Source organism: Dermacentor andersoni, chromosome 4, assembly GCF_023375885.2.
Source record: "Dermacentor andersoni chromosome 4, qqDerAnde1_hic_scaffold, whole genome shotgun sequence".
Lineage (NCBI taxonomy): Eukaryota > Metazoa > Arthropoda > Arachnida > Ixodida > Ixodidae > Dermacentor > Dermacentor andersoni.
Window position 1 is genome coordinate 89,276,330 of NC_092817.1, and position 18,619 is coordinate 89,294,948.

General features: G+C 44.0%; 1 protein-coding gene across 3 annotated transcripts in view; it reads right to left on the bottom strand.

Moving 5' to 3' along the window:
- Positions 1-18,619, bottom strand: part of LOC126536440 (cell adhesion molecule Dscam1-like) — a 549,544-nt gene that overhangs the window by 65,526 nt on the left and 465,399 nt on the right. For all 3 annotated transcript variants that reach the window (XM_050183398.2, XM_050183399.2, XM_055074012.2), the window contains exons 20-21: positions 17,073-17,366; positions 8,475-8,654 (exon numbers count right to left, since the gene is read on the bottom strand). In XM_050183398.2, coding sequence (XP_050039355.1) covers positions 8,475-8,654; positions 17,073-17,366 — 474 coding nt within the window. The remainder of the gene's footprint in view (positions 1-8,474; positions 8,655-17,072; positions 17,367-18,619) is intronic.

An 18,619-nucleotide genomic window follows, 5' to 3' on the forward strand; every position in this document is an offset into this window, starting at 1 on the left:
TATTTATTTATTTATTTATTTATTTATTTAATTATTTATTTATTTATTTATTTATTTATTTATTTATTTATTTATTTATTTATTTATTTATTTATTTGATTACCCTCAGGGCTCGAGGGTATTATAGAGGGGAGTGGGTTACATTCGAAAAAGTAGAAAAAGACAGTACTAAATTTACATGAAACTAAGTATATATATATATATAGGGTTACATGAATACACTAAAGGCTGTACAAGGAGAGGAAAAAAAGAGAAACAGATGAGCCTAGAAATCATAAATAGACCTTTTGGAACAAAGAAACAAAAGGGAAACTACGCTCGAAGCAGTAATATATGCCTACAAAACAAGGAACACCCGTTTTAAAAAGGCTGTTGTGATCAAGAAAAACAAATGGGCGAAGCAAAAAGAAAAATGATGCCAATGCTAGAATTTCTTGTGTTTACGACAACAGAAGGTTAGTTAAAGCATGCCTTAACTCAGAATTATCAGATATTTGGACGACAGATCAGGGAAGGTGATTCGAACTTGCTGACGCATTGGGAATGAATTAATTGCAAAGTGGTTGATGTGGCATGAAGGAATACCAACCTTATAAGGATGGTCGATGCGAGCTGAAACCAGGAAGATGCGGTTATCAATTTACTCTTAAGAATGGGGTTGTCATGATATATCTTATGGAACAAGCGAATGCGGAACATTTTCCTATGATGTGATAGCAGTGGTGATGATGAGCTTATTTTCATAGTAGTAACGCTGGAGTTGCGATGATAATTAGAAAGAATAAAGCGAGCCACCCGATTTCTGGACAGATTGAAGTTGATATATGAGCGTCTCTTGACTGGGGTCCCAGACAGATGCAGCGTATTCCACTTTAGTACGAACTAACGATATGTAAAGAAGTAATTTTGAGGACTAGAAGAAATATAAAAATTGCGGCGTATGTAGCCAGCATGCGACTAGCGTTGTTAGGTATATAGTCTGCATGCATCTTCTAAGAAAGATTAGAAGAAATAAATGCGCCTAGATATTTGTAACAGGACACAGATTCGAGGTTACTTATTCATATGAGAGCAATGTAGTATTACGACGAGAAACACGCATGTGCTTCCATTTGCTGGTGTCTATTTCCATGTTCCACGTCATAGCCCCGTCAAGAGCATGGGTGATATCCGACTGAAGAATCACTGAGTCACTGTTAATTTCACTGTATATGACGCAGTCGTCTGCAAAAAAGTAAATTGATGAAGATAACTTATGAATTAAGTCGTTCATATAGATTAAAGAAAGCAAAGACTCCCGCATAGAGCCTTGTGGCACGCCAGATTCAACTGCAGAAGGGAAGGAGCAAGTATTATTAGGTGTAAGAAATTGTGAACAATCGGGGAGAAAGGAGTGCAGCCATAGAATGATGTTACGATCAAGGTTACATTTACTTCGCTTTAAGGAAAGCAGCTGAAAATTGTTGCCAAACGCTTTTGAAAAACCTAGGAATATACTGTGAACAATGGAAAGCCTGTCAAGTATGGAATTTAGGTAATGTGTAAACGACAAAAGTTCAGTTTCATAGAAAAATTGCTCGAGAAATCGATGCTGATGATCTGTAAAAAAAGCACTTGACTGTAGTAATGATGCATGATGAGAGTAAATGACATGTTCTATAATTTTACATGGAATGTACGTAAGTAAAATGAGTCAATAATTATATGGCGAATGGCTATCTCCAGACTTGTGCAAGGGAATCACCCTGTCGACCTTCCAGTCTTCCGGAATGCAGGCTGTCTGAGGAGATTGCTGGAATAGATTAGAAAACATCATAGCACGATATACTTTAGGCCTAATTCAAAACTTGAATATATATTATCAACGCCACATGGTGAAGAAACTTTTATACCATCAATATCAAAGACAATAGGGTCCATTGGTAAAAATCAATAGTGAGATAGATAGGGGTTACAGAAGACATATTTTTGGAAAAAGGAAAAAGAAATACAGAGTTCAAAAATTTGCGCACTGATCAAATTAGATTAATTGATCGTTCAGTCTTAAGGGTGATAGCTGAATTGTCTCTTCAAGCGTGCCGCAATAGAAGTCGGAAAACATCGGAGGGAGCCGCGACATTGACTTGATGCATGCTTGGTGTTTTTAATATGTGCGAGCTTATTACATATTTTGGCACAGCCCACAAGTGAATGAAGATGTGGGTGACTTTTTTCGAGGACAGGTACAACGACCGAGTGGTATGCAAAGGCTACCAAGTCCAGCATGATTCTCCGGTTGACTTCCTTGTGCACACAACAAAGGGTGAGCTCCTGGATCTTCTTCTTATCGAGCTTCTATGTCGCCCGAAGGGTTTGTGAAACGTGGTTCGGCCAAAGTGAACATCCCAGTGGACCTGTGTAACCAGCTGGTACGGGGACGACCATTCGTTTATGCAGCGTCATATGACGAGCGACCAACAATTCTTCAGGCCATAGCGATGCAGCAACAATTTTCGCAACAGAATGCCATGGCAAAAGCTCTCCTGTCTGCTTTGCACCACAAAGGAAACATCCAGTTGAAATTTTGTGGTCAGAAACTTTAGACTGGTCTCCTGATAACCAAGAAGGGTGAAATATTTTATATGAAGCCGCAGCGTTATAGAACGGACGGCTGTCTGACCAACAGCTGGTCTTAAACATGCGGCAACTTCGGAGTGGTGTAACGAGAAAGTGGCTCCAAAGAACTAACGTGCAGCGATGGGACCAGGCACTGTTTTACTATTGTAGGCCTAGTTCCCCACTTGACTACTTTCTTAGGAAGCAGAGACTGCTTAGACTTGCTGAACCAGATTTGTCATCAAGATCAATCTTAGCGCTTGTAATTCACGGTCTCCCAGGAGATTTGCACCGACATGCACAAATAAAAGGGCCGAAAGCTCTCTAGGCACTACTAGAGCTGCTACAACTTTTCCCTCATTACTGCTCTGAGAGGAGCTGCAAGACATGGCCAAATCTTCCCGGATGGTCAGATTCTCAATCCAGCAACTCGGATGTAAGGTCGCCACAACTTAAAGATAGTGCAAATATTATACTACGTGCGACCGACACAGGGCCCGGTGACGTCTTGCAGACATCGACACTGTTCAAACAGCAACAGTTGACACAAAAAGCCTCCGTGTGTTTAACCGAAACAAAACGAGACCTTCCTACTGATTTCTTCAAGTTTACTTCACATACAACTTGAAGTGAACGTACAGAACCTGCGAGCTCTTGTTGACAGTGGAGCTTCAATATCAATACTCACAGGAAGCACAGCAAATTCAGAAGACATATTCACAGGCAGCCCAATCCTTCTACGAGTCTATGACGGACATGAAAGGAGCAATGCGAATGGATAAGCTTAAGGCTAAAATATCAGCCGCAATGCGTGGAAGTTCTTGCCCCGGTGATGGGAGGTGTCGAATACGCTTTCTTCATTCTCGCCTGAACATGAAATAATTAATGCTAAACATTCGTTGGGACGGCACTGTGTCTGTAAGCCCCGATAAAGATCATTCCAAACCTATGAAAGTGCAAACGGAATTCACAGGCGGAAAAATGGTGAAACTATTCAGAAACTCTACCTGGAATGGCTCTGCTTCGGGGGCTATCTCCTGCAACCACAAATTTTTGAAGTTACCTTTAAATTGCACGGCACTACTATAGTCTGGAAAAAGTCATACAGCCTATCCAGAGAGAAGACGACATGGCTAAAAGAGGAGCTTCAAAAGATGTTAAATGCTGATATCAACCGTCCATATGTATCGCCATTTGCATCGACAATCACCATCGCCACAAAAGAAGACGGTAACCTCAGGCTGTGCACTGACTGCAAAGCGATGAACAACCAGACGCATTTGATCCCATTTCCAATGCCTCGATTAAACAGCATCATCGACTAGACAGGCGGATGTAGCTGGTTTTCCAGGATAGATCTGTGCAAAGCCTTCTTTGCACAGATCCGTCCACTTCAAGCTACTTCAAAGAAAGCCACTTCAAGAAAAGACAAAACAATAAACCGCCTTTGTGACCCCATTCGGAATTTACGAGTACAATCGTCTTGCGCTTGGTTGGAAAAACTCGCCTAGCTGGCTTCCGAAGATGATGAATACAGTTTTGAACCACTTTAATGGTCGCTTCTGCAATGTACATGTAGACGACCTCATTGTATACTGTAAGAGTGAGCAGCAACATGAAGAACACCTTGCGAATGTTCTCGCTAGTTTGTCTGAAGCCATGCTAACAATAACCTTCAAGAAGAGCGAGTTCTTCAAAACCAGTCATTTCTCTGAGTCGAGTATTGGATGGTACCACTAAGAATACTAAAGAAGAGTACGTAACGTGCATCGCTGAGCTTGTGAAGCCATCTGACGTCCATTCCTTTCGCATGCTGTTGGGATTAGCCGGCCATTTGAGAGCATTTATTCGAGGCTATGCTAAGAAGACATGTTGCTTAACAACGTTGACGCAAAAACTTCCAGGCCTAGTCCGCCGTGCGGCTAATTATGCACTCCACAGCTGCACGTATTCACGGTTTCACCGATAGTGGGTTCACAATATACACCAAAGGGTGTTTGAACCCGCCATCGCCCAGCTCATTGACGCAAAGAGATGCACCGTTTCGATGGACAGGAGAATGCGACTACGCGTACAAAGAGGTGGTGCAGGTAATTTCCTCGGATCCTGTGCTTTACCTTCCTGACTTTTCCCTTCCAGTTGAACTAAATACAGATGCGTCACATTATGGAGTGGGAGTGGTGTTGTATCAACGCAACCCCACCCGGGAAACCAATCAACAGCTTCGCATGGTGGGTTACTACAGTTACAATTTCGCCAAGACGCAAGTTAACTACACAACTGAGAAAGAAGCTCTCGTTGTCCTAAAGGCCATTTGGTACTTCCACTCCTGCGTAAAAGGAACAAAATTCAAACTCTATACTGATCATAAAGCAGTGACACACCTTTTGAAGTTGGCGGAGTTTAAGGAAAAATCGTACACTGGGTCGACGAGTGAGTCATTGCCTGAGAACTTCAATGAAAGACACTAGTGCTATGTCGAGGTTGGCGGTCACGTGTGTTTCACTTCAAGAAGCAATAAACACCGCGATACTTTGGAATGGAACTGAAGCACTACAGTCCACAGCGACGGAAAAGTTGCAGTGCCTCCCACCCTTGTGTCAAAAATCTTGAATCTGTATCACAATAGCCCTCAATTAGGCGGACATGTTGGGTTTTGTCGAACCTACATGAAGCTTACGAAGCGTTTTACATCACATCATGTGAAACGAGACGCGAAGATGTATGTGCAGTGATGTCACGAATGTGAACGGAATAAGGTGAAATTAAAACAACCAATTGAACAAATTACATTGCCGAAACATTCAGGGACATCTTTCGAAGTTGTCCACTTAGACTTCGCCGAGCTCCGTAAGAAGTCTGAAGGTGTGAAGGAAACGCAAGCGTTCTTTGTGTGCGTGGACGAGTGCGCTTGGACGGTAGCAGCGAAGCCAGGAACAGAGGCTACCAACTGCGTGATCTCGTTGCTCAACCGCAAAAATGTTTCACAAAGTGAAAGTTTTGGTATCCGATAATGGTCCAGCTTTTAGAAGCCATAAACCGCAGGAATGAGCAAAACGACGTCAGGTAGCACTGAAATTCGCCGCCCCGTACCACCCAGCAGCTAATGGATTGGTGGAACGAAATACACGGGACATGAAGCAATACATCAGCATGTACCCAAGTTTTCCGGGAGGATGGAAGTGCTGCCTTAAAGCAGCGGTATTTCACCATAACCGATCACACAGCTGGTCTAAGACGTATGCCATTCTTTGTTGCAACTGGAAAACCAACTTGTTCTCCCGCTGATGTATCCTTGGGAGTCGGCAATATGGTGCAGCTTACAGAAGCAAGAAGGACAGAACACAGCCAAGCAAACTACCATGAAAGAATGAAAGGAACCTTGATGAGAAGCAAAACACAACGTTATCAGCGCTGAAGGTAGGAGACTTCGTTCTCATGAGTAAAGGACTATATAACACTGGCTCTGTCTATAAAGGACCGTATTGTGTCGGGAAAACCGCAAGTCAGTGAGGCAATTTAAAAATTGTCTGGTATATCGGCGCGCACGAAAATGAAGAATCGCTTCCATAGCGAATTTGTTCAATTACCATCTCAGGAGGGATGAAGAAAAAAGGTGTGGGGGGGGGGGGGGGGGTGATAGTGAAGCGAGCCGAGATAGAAGAAGAGGTCGGAGAACATCGGAGAGAGCCGAGAGATAGATGAAAAAAACAGGGAAATTAGAAATGGCGGAAGAAAACGAGAAACAGCGCTGGGAAACGGGACAATTTTATTAGAGAGACAAAAAGAGTACCTTGCTGAATTTCTAAAATTATCAATAATTTCTATTATTTAATTTCTTTACGTTAACTTATTTTATCAAAATTCTTAACAATCTCTTCATTGCACTTCTAAATTGCAGTCCTATAGGCCCACGCTCCACTATTCAAATCTAGTTTCGCTTTACTTCTAAGCCTACGGGAAACCGCCTGCTTCTTGGCCAATCACCCATAGTGGGTATGCGCCACTGTTTGGGATACGAGACAAGAAGACAAGACAAAACGGGACGTGACTGAGACAGACGAAGCGCTGAGGAAGAGTGAGCGAAGAGTGAGCGAATAGTGAGCACGGGGCGTGCTTCAGTCACGTTCCCTTGTCCAGCGCTGTCACTCGTTTTCTTCGGACACGTACCAACCAGACCAAGTTAGCACGCTATTGTAGAAATGGAAACATGACGCTTGTTTGGTCTATTTTATATGTGCGTGATTACTGCGTATCTTTTGTTGACTACGACCCAAATTGTCTAAGGTTAGTAATTAAAATAGATGGCGAAGTAGTATTTAAAAATGAATCCTTGGCGTGCTTAAGAACGTTTTCGTATGCTGTAGTCACGACCTAATAAGCAATACAACTTTCTTTAGTACCAGTTTAGCTTTGCAGAGTGAAAAATTCGTTTTTTTTTCTTATTACATAGTCTCTTTAACGACTCACTAAACCATAGTCAGTTTCACGTGATGACTATGCGTAGAACGTAGCTCTCGATGAGCGGGGAAACTTTTTCTTTGAATAAATTCCAGTTAGTATTGACGGAGCGATCATGAAAGTTGGGCAAGTAATCATCCAAAATGGCAGAGAGCTCATAGTTAATAGCACCATAAGCAGCGTGTTTATAGCCACGAATATATTTTTTTCCGGTTACTTTTGTGAGGCATGGTGCAGGTCAAAGAAAAATGAAGAAGTAGGTGATCACCTAGCCCCAGTAGGCACGATATGGGATTGAAAAGAGCAGTTGTAGTGGTAAGTACCACATACACGATGTTAGAAATAGTTCGAGTAGCCTGCATTACAAGCTGGGACAAGTTGAAATAAGTGCACGAATTCAAAAATCTGCCGCCTTCACTGGAAAAAGAATGACTATAGGAATGGTCATTAGACAATACTATATTAGGGAAGTTAAGGTCACCTAGTAAAAGGAACGGACTATTCGGATACCGCACTGTAATCATATGGATGAGATCATGAAGGTCGTCAGCAAAGGTGGGTGAACAGGACGGCGTAGGATAACAAACGTCCAATATCAATTTCTTAGAGCCCGTTTGTACTTCAACCAAAACAAGTTCTAAAGCGATAGTAAGATGGACAGGAAATGACAGACAGCATCAGAGAGTGATACAAGCACGCCTCGGCCTATATTCGCAGGTAACCAGGTTTCAGTGGGACATGTCGGTCTTACTGAAAAATTATATTAGCGTCAGAAGCATTATTAGTAGAGCAAAGATCGTCATGTGCTGGCAGTAGGCTTTGAATATTTGTGAATAAAAGCGAAAGTTCAATAATGACTGGTAATTGTGATCCACTGCCCCTTGCGCAGTGCTATTCAGTGGCGGGTAGCGCGGAGGCACTAGACAGTGCGTGCACGGAATCGAAAGATTCGACTGATGGCGCGAAGGCGCTAGAAATTGCACGCATGCAATCATCACAGAGATTAAGATGCAGCACTTTTTATGATCAAAATTCCTCACCAAGATGACAGAATTACAGTTGTGCGTATCGTTCAACGCGCAAATAATCGCTTTTCCTTAGCACGGGAACGGTATACAGTGTACATCTGTCACAAAACACGGAACAAGCTAATCACTATTAGTTTCAAAGCATGCTTCTGAGCGTTCTAGGTTTTCAAGATACTTGGGCAGAATGTTAACTTTACGTCCCTTTCGGATGACTTGCCCAACAAACACCTGAGTGCGGGCGCAACTCGTAAGGCATCAAAGTCATCTTCAACCACCTTGCACACCTAAATTTCGCGTTCTCGAGAACGAGCTCACCCCTTTGCCGCGCGTGCGCCATCTGAGCAGTGATTCTATAAAACGGCAAGTCGTGAAGATGAGTCCCAAACACACCTGCCGTCTCGTAGATGACCCTAGAGCGCGCCCGGCAGCAGGTTCGGCTGTAGAACAGGCACAAGACCAAGGACACCATGAGGACGATAACCGCTGAGCAGGCCACCGGCACTACGATGCCCAGGTGGCGGTAGAAACGGCGTTCCTCGCTGTTCACTGACACCAATGGTGGAACGGTGCCTAAAGAACGAAAATAGGCGAGGAAAACAGGCTGTAACGATTGCTATCCTTGCATCAAACCAATGACTTACTCAAAGTGAGTTTTGTGTAAACAGCGAAGTTACTCTATACCTCTGCGTGAAAACAGCGCCGCAGACTCTCAAACGCGGCAAGAGAAGATATACGCATACCTTTGCATTTGTTTCCTAGGTTACGCACAAACAAACAGACAAGCGGTCAATCGATCAAATAAATAATTATTATTATATTAATTAATAGTTACTAATAATTATTTAAATTGTTTGTTTGTTTATTAATTCCGCTACATTCTATGAAATGCGACCTCCTGGCATATTTCTCTCTTGTAAGCAGCAACCACGACAGTTAAATACTCCGATAACACCGCAGTGAGCGGCAGAACGTGACGATAATTGAGCCGGCAGTGAACTGCATATTCTTTGAGCAAGTGCGTATGCCCAGCTATGTAGGAAGCGTTGTGTGGGGGTGTCATTTTTGCGCACTTGGATAAACACTGCCATAGTGTTAAGGCAACAGGACTGAACTCTCTACGTGATCCTGCATCATTTCAATCATGAATCTTGCAGTTGCTTAAATATTGAAGCCTCCGCGGAAAAGAAATCGCTTACAAAAATGCAGCATCAAAGAAATATTACTTTACGTATTCAGTCATTGGGCAGCAGCCTGCGTTATTGACGTGATGTCCATTATGATAACACCGTTATACTGTTAATGGGACTGTTAAGCTCTTAGTCCTTGCTAAACTGCCATCATACCATTGAAGACAATTTCTTCCTCGTGTTCTCAAGTAAAAAAAGAACAACCTCATGCAAAGATGAAAACTTAATTTAAGAAAAGCTTGCGAGGTTTATGCACGTTACCGCAGGTGAAATAATATACCACTTAGGCTTTGTTACCTGTAATAACGCAATAATAGATAAATTCTATAACAGCAGATATTATTACTGGCAAATAAGATTTGGCGGAAACTGAACAACGGGAAATACCGGAAGCTTAATATGGCACGACGCTTATGCAGACAACCATCTGCTATGAAATATCACCCCATGCAATTACTGGAACAATCAGTACAGTGACAGCACGATTAACGAGTGAGTTATACACATCAAAGGTTTTCATAATGTTACGCAATATGGAGATAATTGAAATAATCCAGAAAAGTATATTTGATGACTGCTACTAAATTCCTAATGCATAACAAGCGTATTGAGTTTGCAAAATGAGCCCTTCTTATGAGTGAACATAAAGAAACTCACAACCGCGCATGAACATAGAGTGTTCTGACCTCGCAAAATGATGAGCCCATTGAAATACTAAGACTACGTGGACGAAAAACGTGCGCATCATGAGAAACAGTGAAGTCCACATTTTCCTTGCTTGATTTTTGAGCAGTACTTTCGGTCGAGTACCTTGCAGAGTAATATATTCAAGTCCAAAAAGAAAATGGGATCTTTTCGATAGGAGGTGCACACAACGTGAAAAATAAGGTGTCATTATACTGCCGGGTAAGAAATCTTCCACGATCGATATCCCTTCCTTTGCATCGTGGTTGTCTTGTTTTGCTAGTCTTGTTTCGGTCATGGATGGCAGTGCACCTGCTGGCACGATGCTTTAGTGCACGTTTTCTTCGCTAAGTTTCCAAGGAAGCTACCAGACGAGCTCTCAGAGTATTGGCCAAAAAGGAGTCCGGACATTTTCATCTCCTTTCTCCATTCATTGCTTATCTTGGCTCCTTATTATAGGCAGTTTATCGAGAATTCAGTGCCGCTTTCCAGGTGCCTGCTTAAAATATCGAAGCTATGTATTTTCCATTTCAGCTCTTTGTCAGTATCCTGTATAAACAGCACATGTTCTTATCGGCGAAAAAGAATGCAAGAGTTCAAGACAACGGTAGCACGCACTAGAAATTATACTTTAAGTCTACTGAAATAAGCTTTTAAAAAGCTTATAAACCTTAAAACTAAATAAACATTGCAACAACTGCTAAATTTGTGCAAGTACATAATCCTAGTTTGTTCAAGAAGTAAATGCCAAACATGTGCGAAGGTTCGTCTTTGCGTACACGCTCAGCCATGCTAGATTTCTGATTTATTTGTTGACTGATAACCGGCACGGACACTACCTTTAATGACTGAAACGGCGGGCAAGTTAAAGGTTTATCTGTGTCAGAAGGCAGTATTCCAATTTTCAGGCATAATTCTGCAGCGAATGTGTCTTTCTTCTTTTTCGCAAGTGTAATAATCCTTCCTTTTACGTCGTAAGCTTTCAAGCGCCTTAAGCATTTCCTGATTACATTCTTAGTCAACAACTTTTAAGTTCCGAGTAAGCACACAAGAAAACAGACGCTCTTCTTGTACCTGCTGCAAAAGTCTTCAAGCAAGGTTGAAACAATGAACATTCTCAAGACGCGCTGAGTGACCATGTTCAATATTGCTGTGCTTTAAATCTTTCGATTCTTCAGCTAAGTTCCAATGAAAGTGCGGAAGTGCACACAAATGAAAGTGCAGAATTGCACGCAAAGCTTTGTGTGTCCACTTTTGTGTGTTAATTATGTCCACTTCGCGCTGAAATCACAGTCGCGAATAACCAGCAAGCCCAACTTTCTACAGTTTTGCCGAAGGAACAGTCTTTTACAGTACGAATCACCATGAAAATGTTATACGTCGGAAGTTATTCTGGTTTCCATCTCTAGAACTAAATTATGGGGTTTTGCGTGCCAAAACTACCATCTGATTATGAGGCATGCCGTAATGGGGGACTCCGGATTAATTTTCACCGCCTGCGGTTTTTTAACGTGCGCATAAGTCAATGTACACTGCTGTTTTTGAATTTCGCTCCCGTCGAAATGCAGCCGCGGTGGCAGCGATTTGATCCCGCGACCTCGTGCTCAGCAGCGCAGCGCCAAAACCACTAAGCAACCACGGCGGGTCTGGTTGCTATCGCATAACGTGAGATAACGGAATGCAAGTTGCAGCATCTGAATTAATCAACGCCAGCGACGCAGACACTAATTATTGCTGAGCTCATGACATCAATTCACTCGGTTGCACCTAGTTCACACGAGCAATAGAGGCACTAAAAAACACACATCTAAATTTTTCTTCTGTTCTTTTTATTTGTCTAACACCCTGATCATTCTTCATTTTCAGTCCCTGACATTGTTGTTTTCTTTTTTACCCTGCCATCCTTCTAATAAAACATTCCTGTCATCAATCTTTATTCCAACGTAGAGTACCATGCAGGCACTCACACAAACTTCATTCAAACTCTGGCACCATTTTACACACAGAAATTTTCTCGCTCCCTACTTCATTAGGCACAACAACCACCTGCGAATGCCAGCGTTAAAATAATGTCTGAACTAAGATAGAGTGTTTCCCCCTGGCTGCCCGAAGTTCCAATAGGTGGACCCTATTTTTTTCAAAGGTGGTTCTGGAACCCGAAGCGCGTTAGTTTTATCTTTAGAGATGAGTCGTGTCACTTGGCCTCATGAATGGCGGCATCAGTCTGGCCAATAAGCCGTTTCAGCCCTCGTTCTCTTTTCTACATCATCTTTTGCAAGTTGGCGCATAGGTACCGACTACAGGGGACTCCAGGACTCGAGCCCCCTCCGGAGTGCCCCTCCGGGGCACTCCGGAGGGGGGTGGTGCGCCTTTTTCCCGGCGAAGCCGAAGCCTAACTCCCTCGCCCCCCCCCCCCCCCACACACACACACAAAATGTCAATACCAGAATTTGCTCACCTACATCATCTGAGGTTTCTTGTGACTTGGCTCTACCTTTTCATATAAAATTTTACTTGGGCTAATAGCTCACTACATCATTATTGGCGCGGACGTGCACGGCTTGTTATTCATAATTTCGCTTTATTTCTTCAAATCTTCACTGTAGGATGACAAGCGAATAAGAAGCTTTTTGTATTTGTCCGCTTTAACATTGTTTTAAGTATCCACGTTAAAAAACCTGCACACGCACAATATATACACAGAAAACAATTTATTATATTTTAAAGAGGGGGGTGCCTCTAATCAACTCGTGGTTTCGGCGCGTAAAACACCAGAATTAATTTTTGAAAGAGGAGGAGGGAGCCAACAACCAATTAGTTCTAAGGGTATGGATGGCGTATGCCTAGAGAATGAATATGTTGCTGTATGTTCACCTCGCTTCAAATTGGTTTGCATGCTTTTCTGACACTGAAAAAAACCCTGCAGACTTCAGTGACCCCTTCGGCAATGTCTTATATCAATGGCATGTGAAACGCACTTGAATGACATATGTTTCAGTATTGCTTCTTTTTCCAGTAAGCAATGCTAACGACTCAAGAAAAGAAAAGAAAAACTCTTTAATAAGTTACTTTTTTTAGAGATAGGAACATAGAAAAGATAGTGCATATTGTTTCCAGTAGATTAGAGTAGCCGCCAGTAATTATTTCATTACTGATAGTCATTTAGGTACAATTGTAATTACTTATCTAACTCGAGACCTACTATCTAAATTACCAAAGTGTCAATGAGGCATTTGTAGGTACAGTCAAGCGACATCTAAGTGCGGCATTTTCAGCGACTTACTAATTGCGCACTAATTTTTTCTGACTGATAAATAAACCTCGTGAAACATGAAAAATACCACGTGATTACGCTACCACCCGCATCTTAAAGCAACGCCCTCGAACAGGCTCTCTCTAAGTTAGTGAGAACGAAATAAAGGAAATAAAGAAAAACATCGCGATCGAGCCTTATCTGCCGTGCCCCGGCCGAAGTAACACATCGCGCTTGGTCTTAGTTGAAAACAAGCTGTCATAGTTGTTGTCCTAACGTAAATAAAGTGCACAAATAGTTCCCTTTCTTGCCGCATTGCCTACCACAACAAAAGCCAACTGACAACCTCAGTGCAAAGGTTGAAAGGGGCGTTTTGTTTCGTCCCAGTCGCCAGGTCTTTCTCTAATGAGCACTAGGAAATCATGATCCCTGCCTTGGGAGCTGCAAATAGAAACAAGAGGAAGGCCGGAAATATGTATCAGTCACGGAAGTGTGGCGGTAGGCCAACCGCATCGACTATAATAAGAAATTATAAAAACCTGAGACAAACCGGCAGCTTCCAGAATCAGCGGCGGAAGACTCCATCTTTGAGTCCTAGCCTATGCACGGATGTTCTAGCATTTATAGCTTCAAACCCTCATGCTAGCATGTGGGACGTGGTCGCACAGGTACCAATTTCCAAGTCATCAGTTTAGAGGATTCTAAGTCACTCGGTCTTTCACACGCAACAACTTAACCTGCAACATTCTTGGAAGATATGGACCTGCAGAATCGTCTAGATTTCTTGAATTGGTTCCTCACAAAAGCCGATGAGTCACCGGACTTTTTGAGCAACATCATGTGCACAGGTGAAGCCAGTTTTTGCAGAAAGGGCAAGGTAAATTTGATTAATGCACACATTGGAGTGACTCCAATCCACACTGGGTAAAACGCACTCGGATATACTACCAGTGGTCGTTCAACATGTGGCGTGTGAATTACGCCGGTGCTGTAATCGGTCCCATCTTCTTCGATCACACACTCACTGGGTAGAGTTACGTGGACGAAATCCTTGAAGGAGTGGTGGATTAGTTTGTCAGCGAAGTCCTGCTGTCACGTCCTCCACTTCTGTGGTATCAGCAGGATGGGGCGCCAGCACACAGCAGCAGCCGAGCATGAAACTGTCTGGATGCGACTTTTCATGCGCAACAGATTGGAAGGCACGGGCCTGTGAATTGGCCGGCTAGGTCACCTGACCTCTCTCGACTCGATTTCTTTCCTTGGGGCTATGGGAAATACCGTGTTTACATGATCCAGACGACGACGTGTCATGAGCTCAAGGCAAGAAGAATGGATGTCTGCCGTAGAATTACATCGTCGTTCATCAAGAAAGTCACTGAAGATGTGGTAAAGCGGACTCAGTACTGCATAGCTGCAGAAGTACACCTACTCGAACACGTGCTCTAGGCAGCAGCTGGTGTTCAACATCGCTTAAGAATTCACAGATAATAAGGGCCACTAAAATCTGATGGTTTTCTTTTTCTGTTGTTTTTGTGCAGACGCCCTGATTGCCAATTGGGCTCATTTAAAAGTGGTGCATTTACTTTCATGAACGCATCAGTTTTACCTTTTTTCTACATGGTGGTCGCTTCCCGATCTGTCTATTCGGTATTTTTTTTTTTGGCCGCGAGCGTGTTTATGCAGCAAGTATACACTCTCATGGAAAAGAAAACCGTCATTTTAATTTGGCTGTGGTCCGGAGCAAGTTTCTGGCGCGAAATATAGCCATAAAACTGTGCACGCACTCTTTCGATGCGGTGCGATTAGAGCTGGGATTTTGCAACGTCGTTCTATGCCTATTCCATTGCTTTTCGCGTTTCGTGCGTGGTAAAAGCGGTGGTTCGGCCGCGTTATTAAGGGGCTCTTGTTATCAATGTGATCAGTCGACCTTGAGAGACGGATAATAAGTGTGACATAGAAATGAGAGAAAGGAATAGGTGCAAAGTCGCGAAACCTGCTGTTGGTGCTCCTTCCGTACCATTATCAAGGTGATGAACTGTCTCTTCGGGTTTCTGACAGGCAAATCAGTTGCTTTCAGTCGGCTTATTTGAGGGTGCTGCTTTATGACACGGGTGGGAGTGCAATCACGGGATATTTTTTTAATATTTCGTGGGGTTTCTTCACCAGCCGCAAAAAATTAGTACGGCATTAATGCGTTGCTCAAAAAACCGCAGTTAGATGTCATTTGCGCGTGCCTACAAATGTCTCATTGACAGTTCTATAATTAGGATAGTACTTCTCGAGTTGGATAATTCAGTGCAATTACCAAAATAAATCTCAGTAACGAAACATTTTGGCGGCTACTCCACTGTACAGGAAACTACGAGGTGTTGTAAATAATCATATAAGGCCGTCACTTCAGAGAACAATTCTTCGAGGTCAGACGAAGTTTCTTCAAGTGCAACTGTTATTAGGGCTATATATATATGTATATATATTGAATGAGAAGCAAGGGGGTTAACCGAAGGGCCCGATATTCATTCATCATAGCATTAGAAGCCAACAATCCAAGACACCGAGGACAACACAGGAGAATTTCCATATACTTCTTAATTGAATTAAAGAGATGATAACTTAATAGAAATGAATGCGGATGAAAAAACAACTTACCGCAGGTGGGGAACGACCCCACGTGTTCGCATTAAGCGTGCGGTGCTCTAACCAATTGAGCTACCGCGGCGCCGTTCTGACATCCACTTTCTGGGGTATTTATGTGTTGACATTAGACTAACTCTGGGAATGTTAGCCAGCGCCACCACTCACAAACCTTGGCGGCGGATGTGGAACATCTTTTCTGTCGCAAGCGTCAGTATGAAGTTTTAATATCAACACATAAATACCCCAGAAAGTTGATGGGATTACGGCGTCATGGAAGCTCAATTGCTATAGCATCGCACGCGTAATGCCAAGCCGTGGGACCGTTCCCCACCTGCGGCAATATTTTTCATCCGTTTTCGTTTCCTAATTTATCCTTTCTTTAATTCAATTAGTAAGTACAAGTAACTTCCCCTGTGTTGCCCTTTGTGGCTTTGTTGCCTTCCTATGCTATGATATATATATAGGGGGGGGGGGAACGCTGGGTGGGCCCCAGCTTCCCCCGCCCTCCCCCCGCCAGGAAAAATTAAAGCTTTCCGCCTATGGGTTGCCGCAGCCGTGAGCGACACCAAGCGAATGAACACATTTGTCACTGAGAACTAGCATCCCAAGGAGAGCAAGGCCGCTTTTGTACAAAAAAAAAAAAAAAAGGTTCACAGCTTATAACCCCGAGCAGCCGGTCTAACGCACCTGGTTCATTTATTTTCATTTTGCAGTGTGTTTCCATCGGTTCGCATCTGTGACTCCGACCCCGGATACAGTTTCTTACCAAATTACTAAGAACAACTCGGGCGCTACTGTTTGTGGGAGCTAAAAGCAGGGTGCTTCAGCCAGCTAGGGGCGATGGTTAGTAAATGGACTTGCCTAAACCTCCTGCTTCTGCTGTCAAAGAAATTTGTGACTTTGCAAATTGATCCACTTCAAGAAGATATCGCGCCATAAGTGCAAGGTTCCACAATGATTGTGCACAGTCTTAATAAAAGAATAGGAATTGCTTCAAACGTATGGCCAATAAAGGCAATAAGGCGTCGTAAATGAAGCCGCAAAAATGCACGAAACGACCAGCACGCATATCACACAAACACATTTACTAACCATCATTCCCAACAGCAGCTGAACTGCGATCGCAGCGCCAGAGTTCCTTCCAGTGTACTTAATAGGAAGATCTATATTCAAATCGAAATCAAAGCAATTGAGCGGCGAGACTTGGTGGAGAATGCGCTACCATACCTCCATTCTCCGTGTAGGTGGCGAAAACAAACTCGGCATCCGTGGATCCGGCGTCATTGTGCGCCGTCATGAGGAGATTGTACCAGGTGCCCGGCTGTAGCTGGGGCACCATCAGGGTCTCTGTCTGCGGTTGCACGTGGTTGGAGATGAGCGTCCACTCGGACTCTCCCTTGGGCTTGTACTGGGCCACAAAGAAGCTGATGTGGCAGCCGCCGCTGTACCACGCGCCCAGATGCAGAAGAACGAACGTCGAGTTGATCGCCAGGAAAGAGGACTTGTCAGGAGCCACGGGTGCTGGGGTGAGAAACAGAGAATGGACGAGAAATGTGGCGAGCAGAGCTCGTTAGTGGACACGGCACAGTTATTTTGTGTATCATTAGGTAAAGAAAACAAGAAAAAGAAAAATGGGCCCCTTAGGACCGGCTGTTCCAAAGAGGCAAACGCGACTCAGCACGTAAAGGAACAGAGGAGAAAACGAGATGAAAATAACACATAACAAACTAACAAAATAAATGCTGGAAACACCATAAAACAAGTCACAAACTTTTATGTGACTAAACACGACCTGGAAATGTATTCATCCGGTACTCTTTAAGTTTATAATACCAATTCAACACATGAAAATATGGCCACTTGTCAAAAAGTTGGATAAAGTGACATTCCTAATTACACCATTGTTAATCACCAATTCAAATAGAGCGCTGTTGGGGTCTCGGTGCTGACGCCCGTTATTGCCAATGGGTCGCAAGCACCAAGGGTAGCGTTGGCCTGGCGGCCTGGGGCACTGGAAGCATCCGAAGGTCCCGGCAAAGCAAGAGAAGACTGGTAACAGAACAACTTGTTTATTCTAACATAGCAAAAGAGCGGCCGGTCAGGTCGACCGAAGTGGAGAGACGGGAGAGCACGTAACTCAACAGTACAAATCGGAGCCTCTCTCCTCGCGTCCGGGGGCAGCTGCTCTTATACTCTCGGCGTCGCGGGCCAGAAGGAAGGTCACGGGATGAGCCCACGCGACGGCGGAGCATGAGCCCACGACGGCGCGCACGGTCGAGCCGAGAGACATGCTGAACCGAGTGTAGTGACGCATCGCCAACCCGCCGACGGACAGACCTCCTGGCACCTCACTTGGGGAGCTCCGCTCCCCGGCTGCCGCGCTTTGACAAGCGTGGGCACACACACACACACGCACACACGAAGACACGTGGCACTGAAACACGCCTGGACACGCTTGGCGGGGAGGCGTTGCGGCGGCGTCGAACGGGCCAAAATGTCCGCCGCTTTGAACGAAGCCCCGGCGTCCGTTGCATCCGCGCCGGCATTACCGCGCGTTGTAGGCGAAACGTAACAGACCGCCCCGCCGGGGGAAGGAGATCCCGATGGTCAGGGGACTGCATCCGCTGTCCGGAGGGATGTCGCTCGATGATGCTCATAACCGAAGTCGGGCGTCCTTTGGCGTTTCTTGAGCGCAGCGCACAGAGAAGGCCTCGTTCTCACGTTCAGGTGCACACAGGACACTGCAAAGTGACTTCGGGAGAGTTGACATTTTT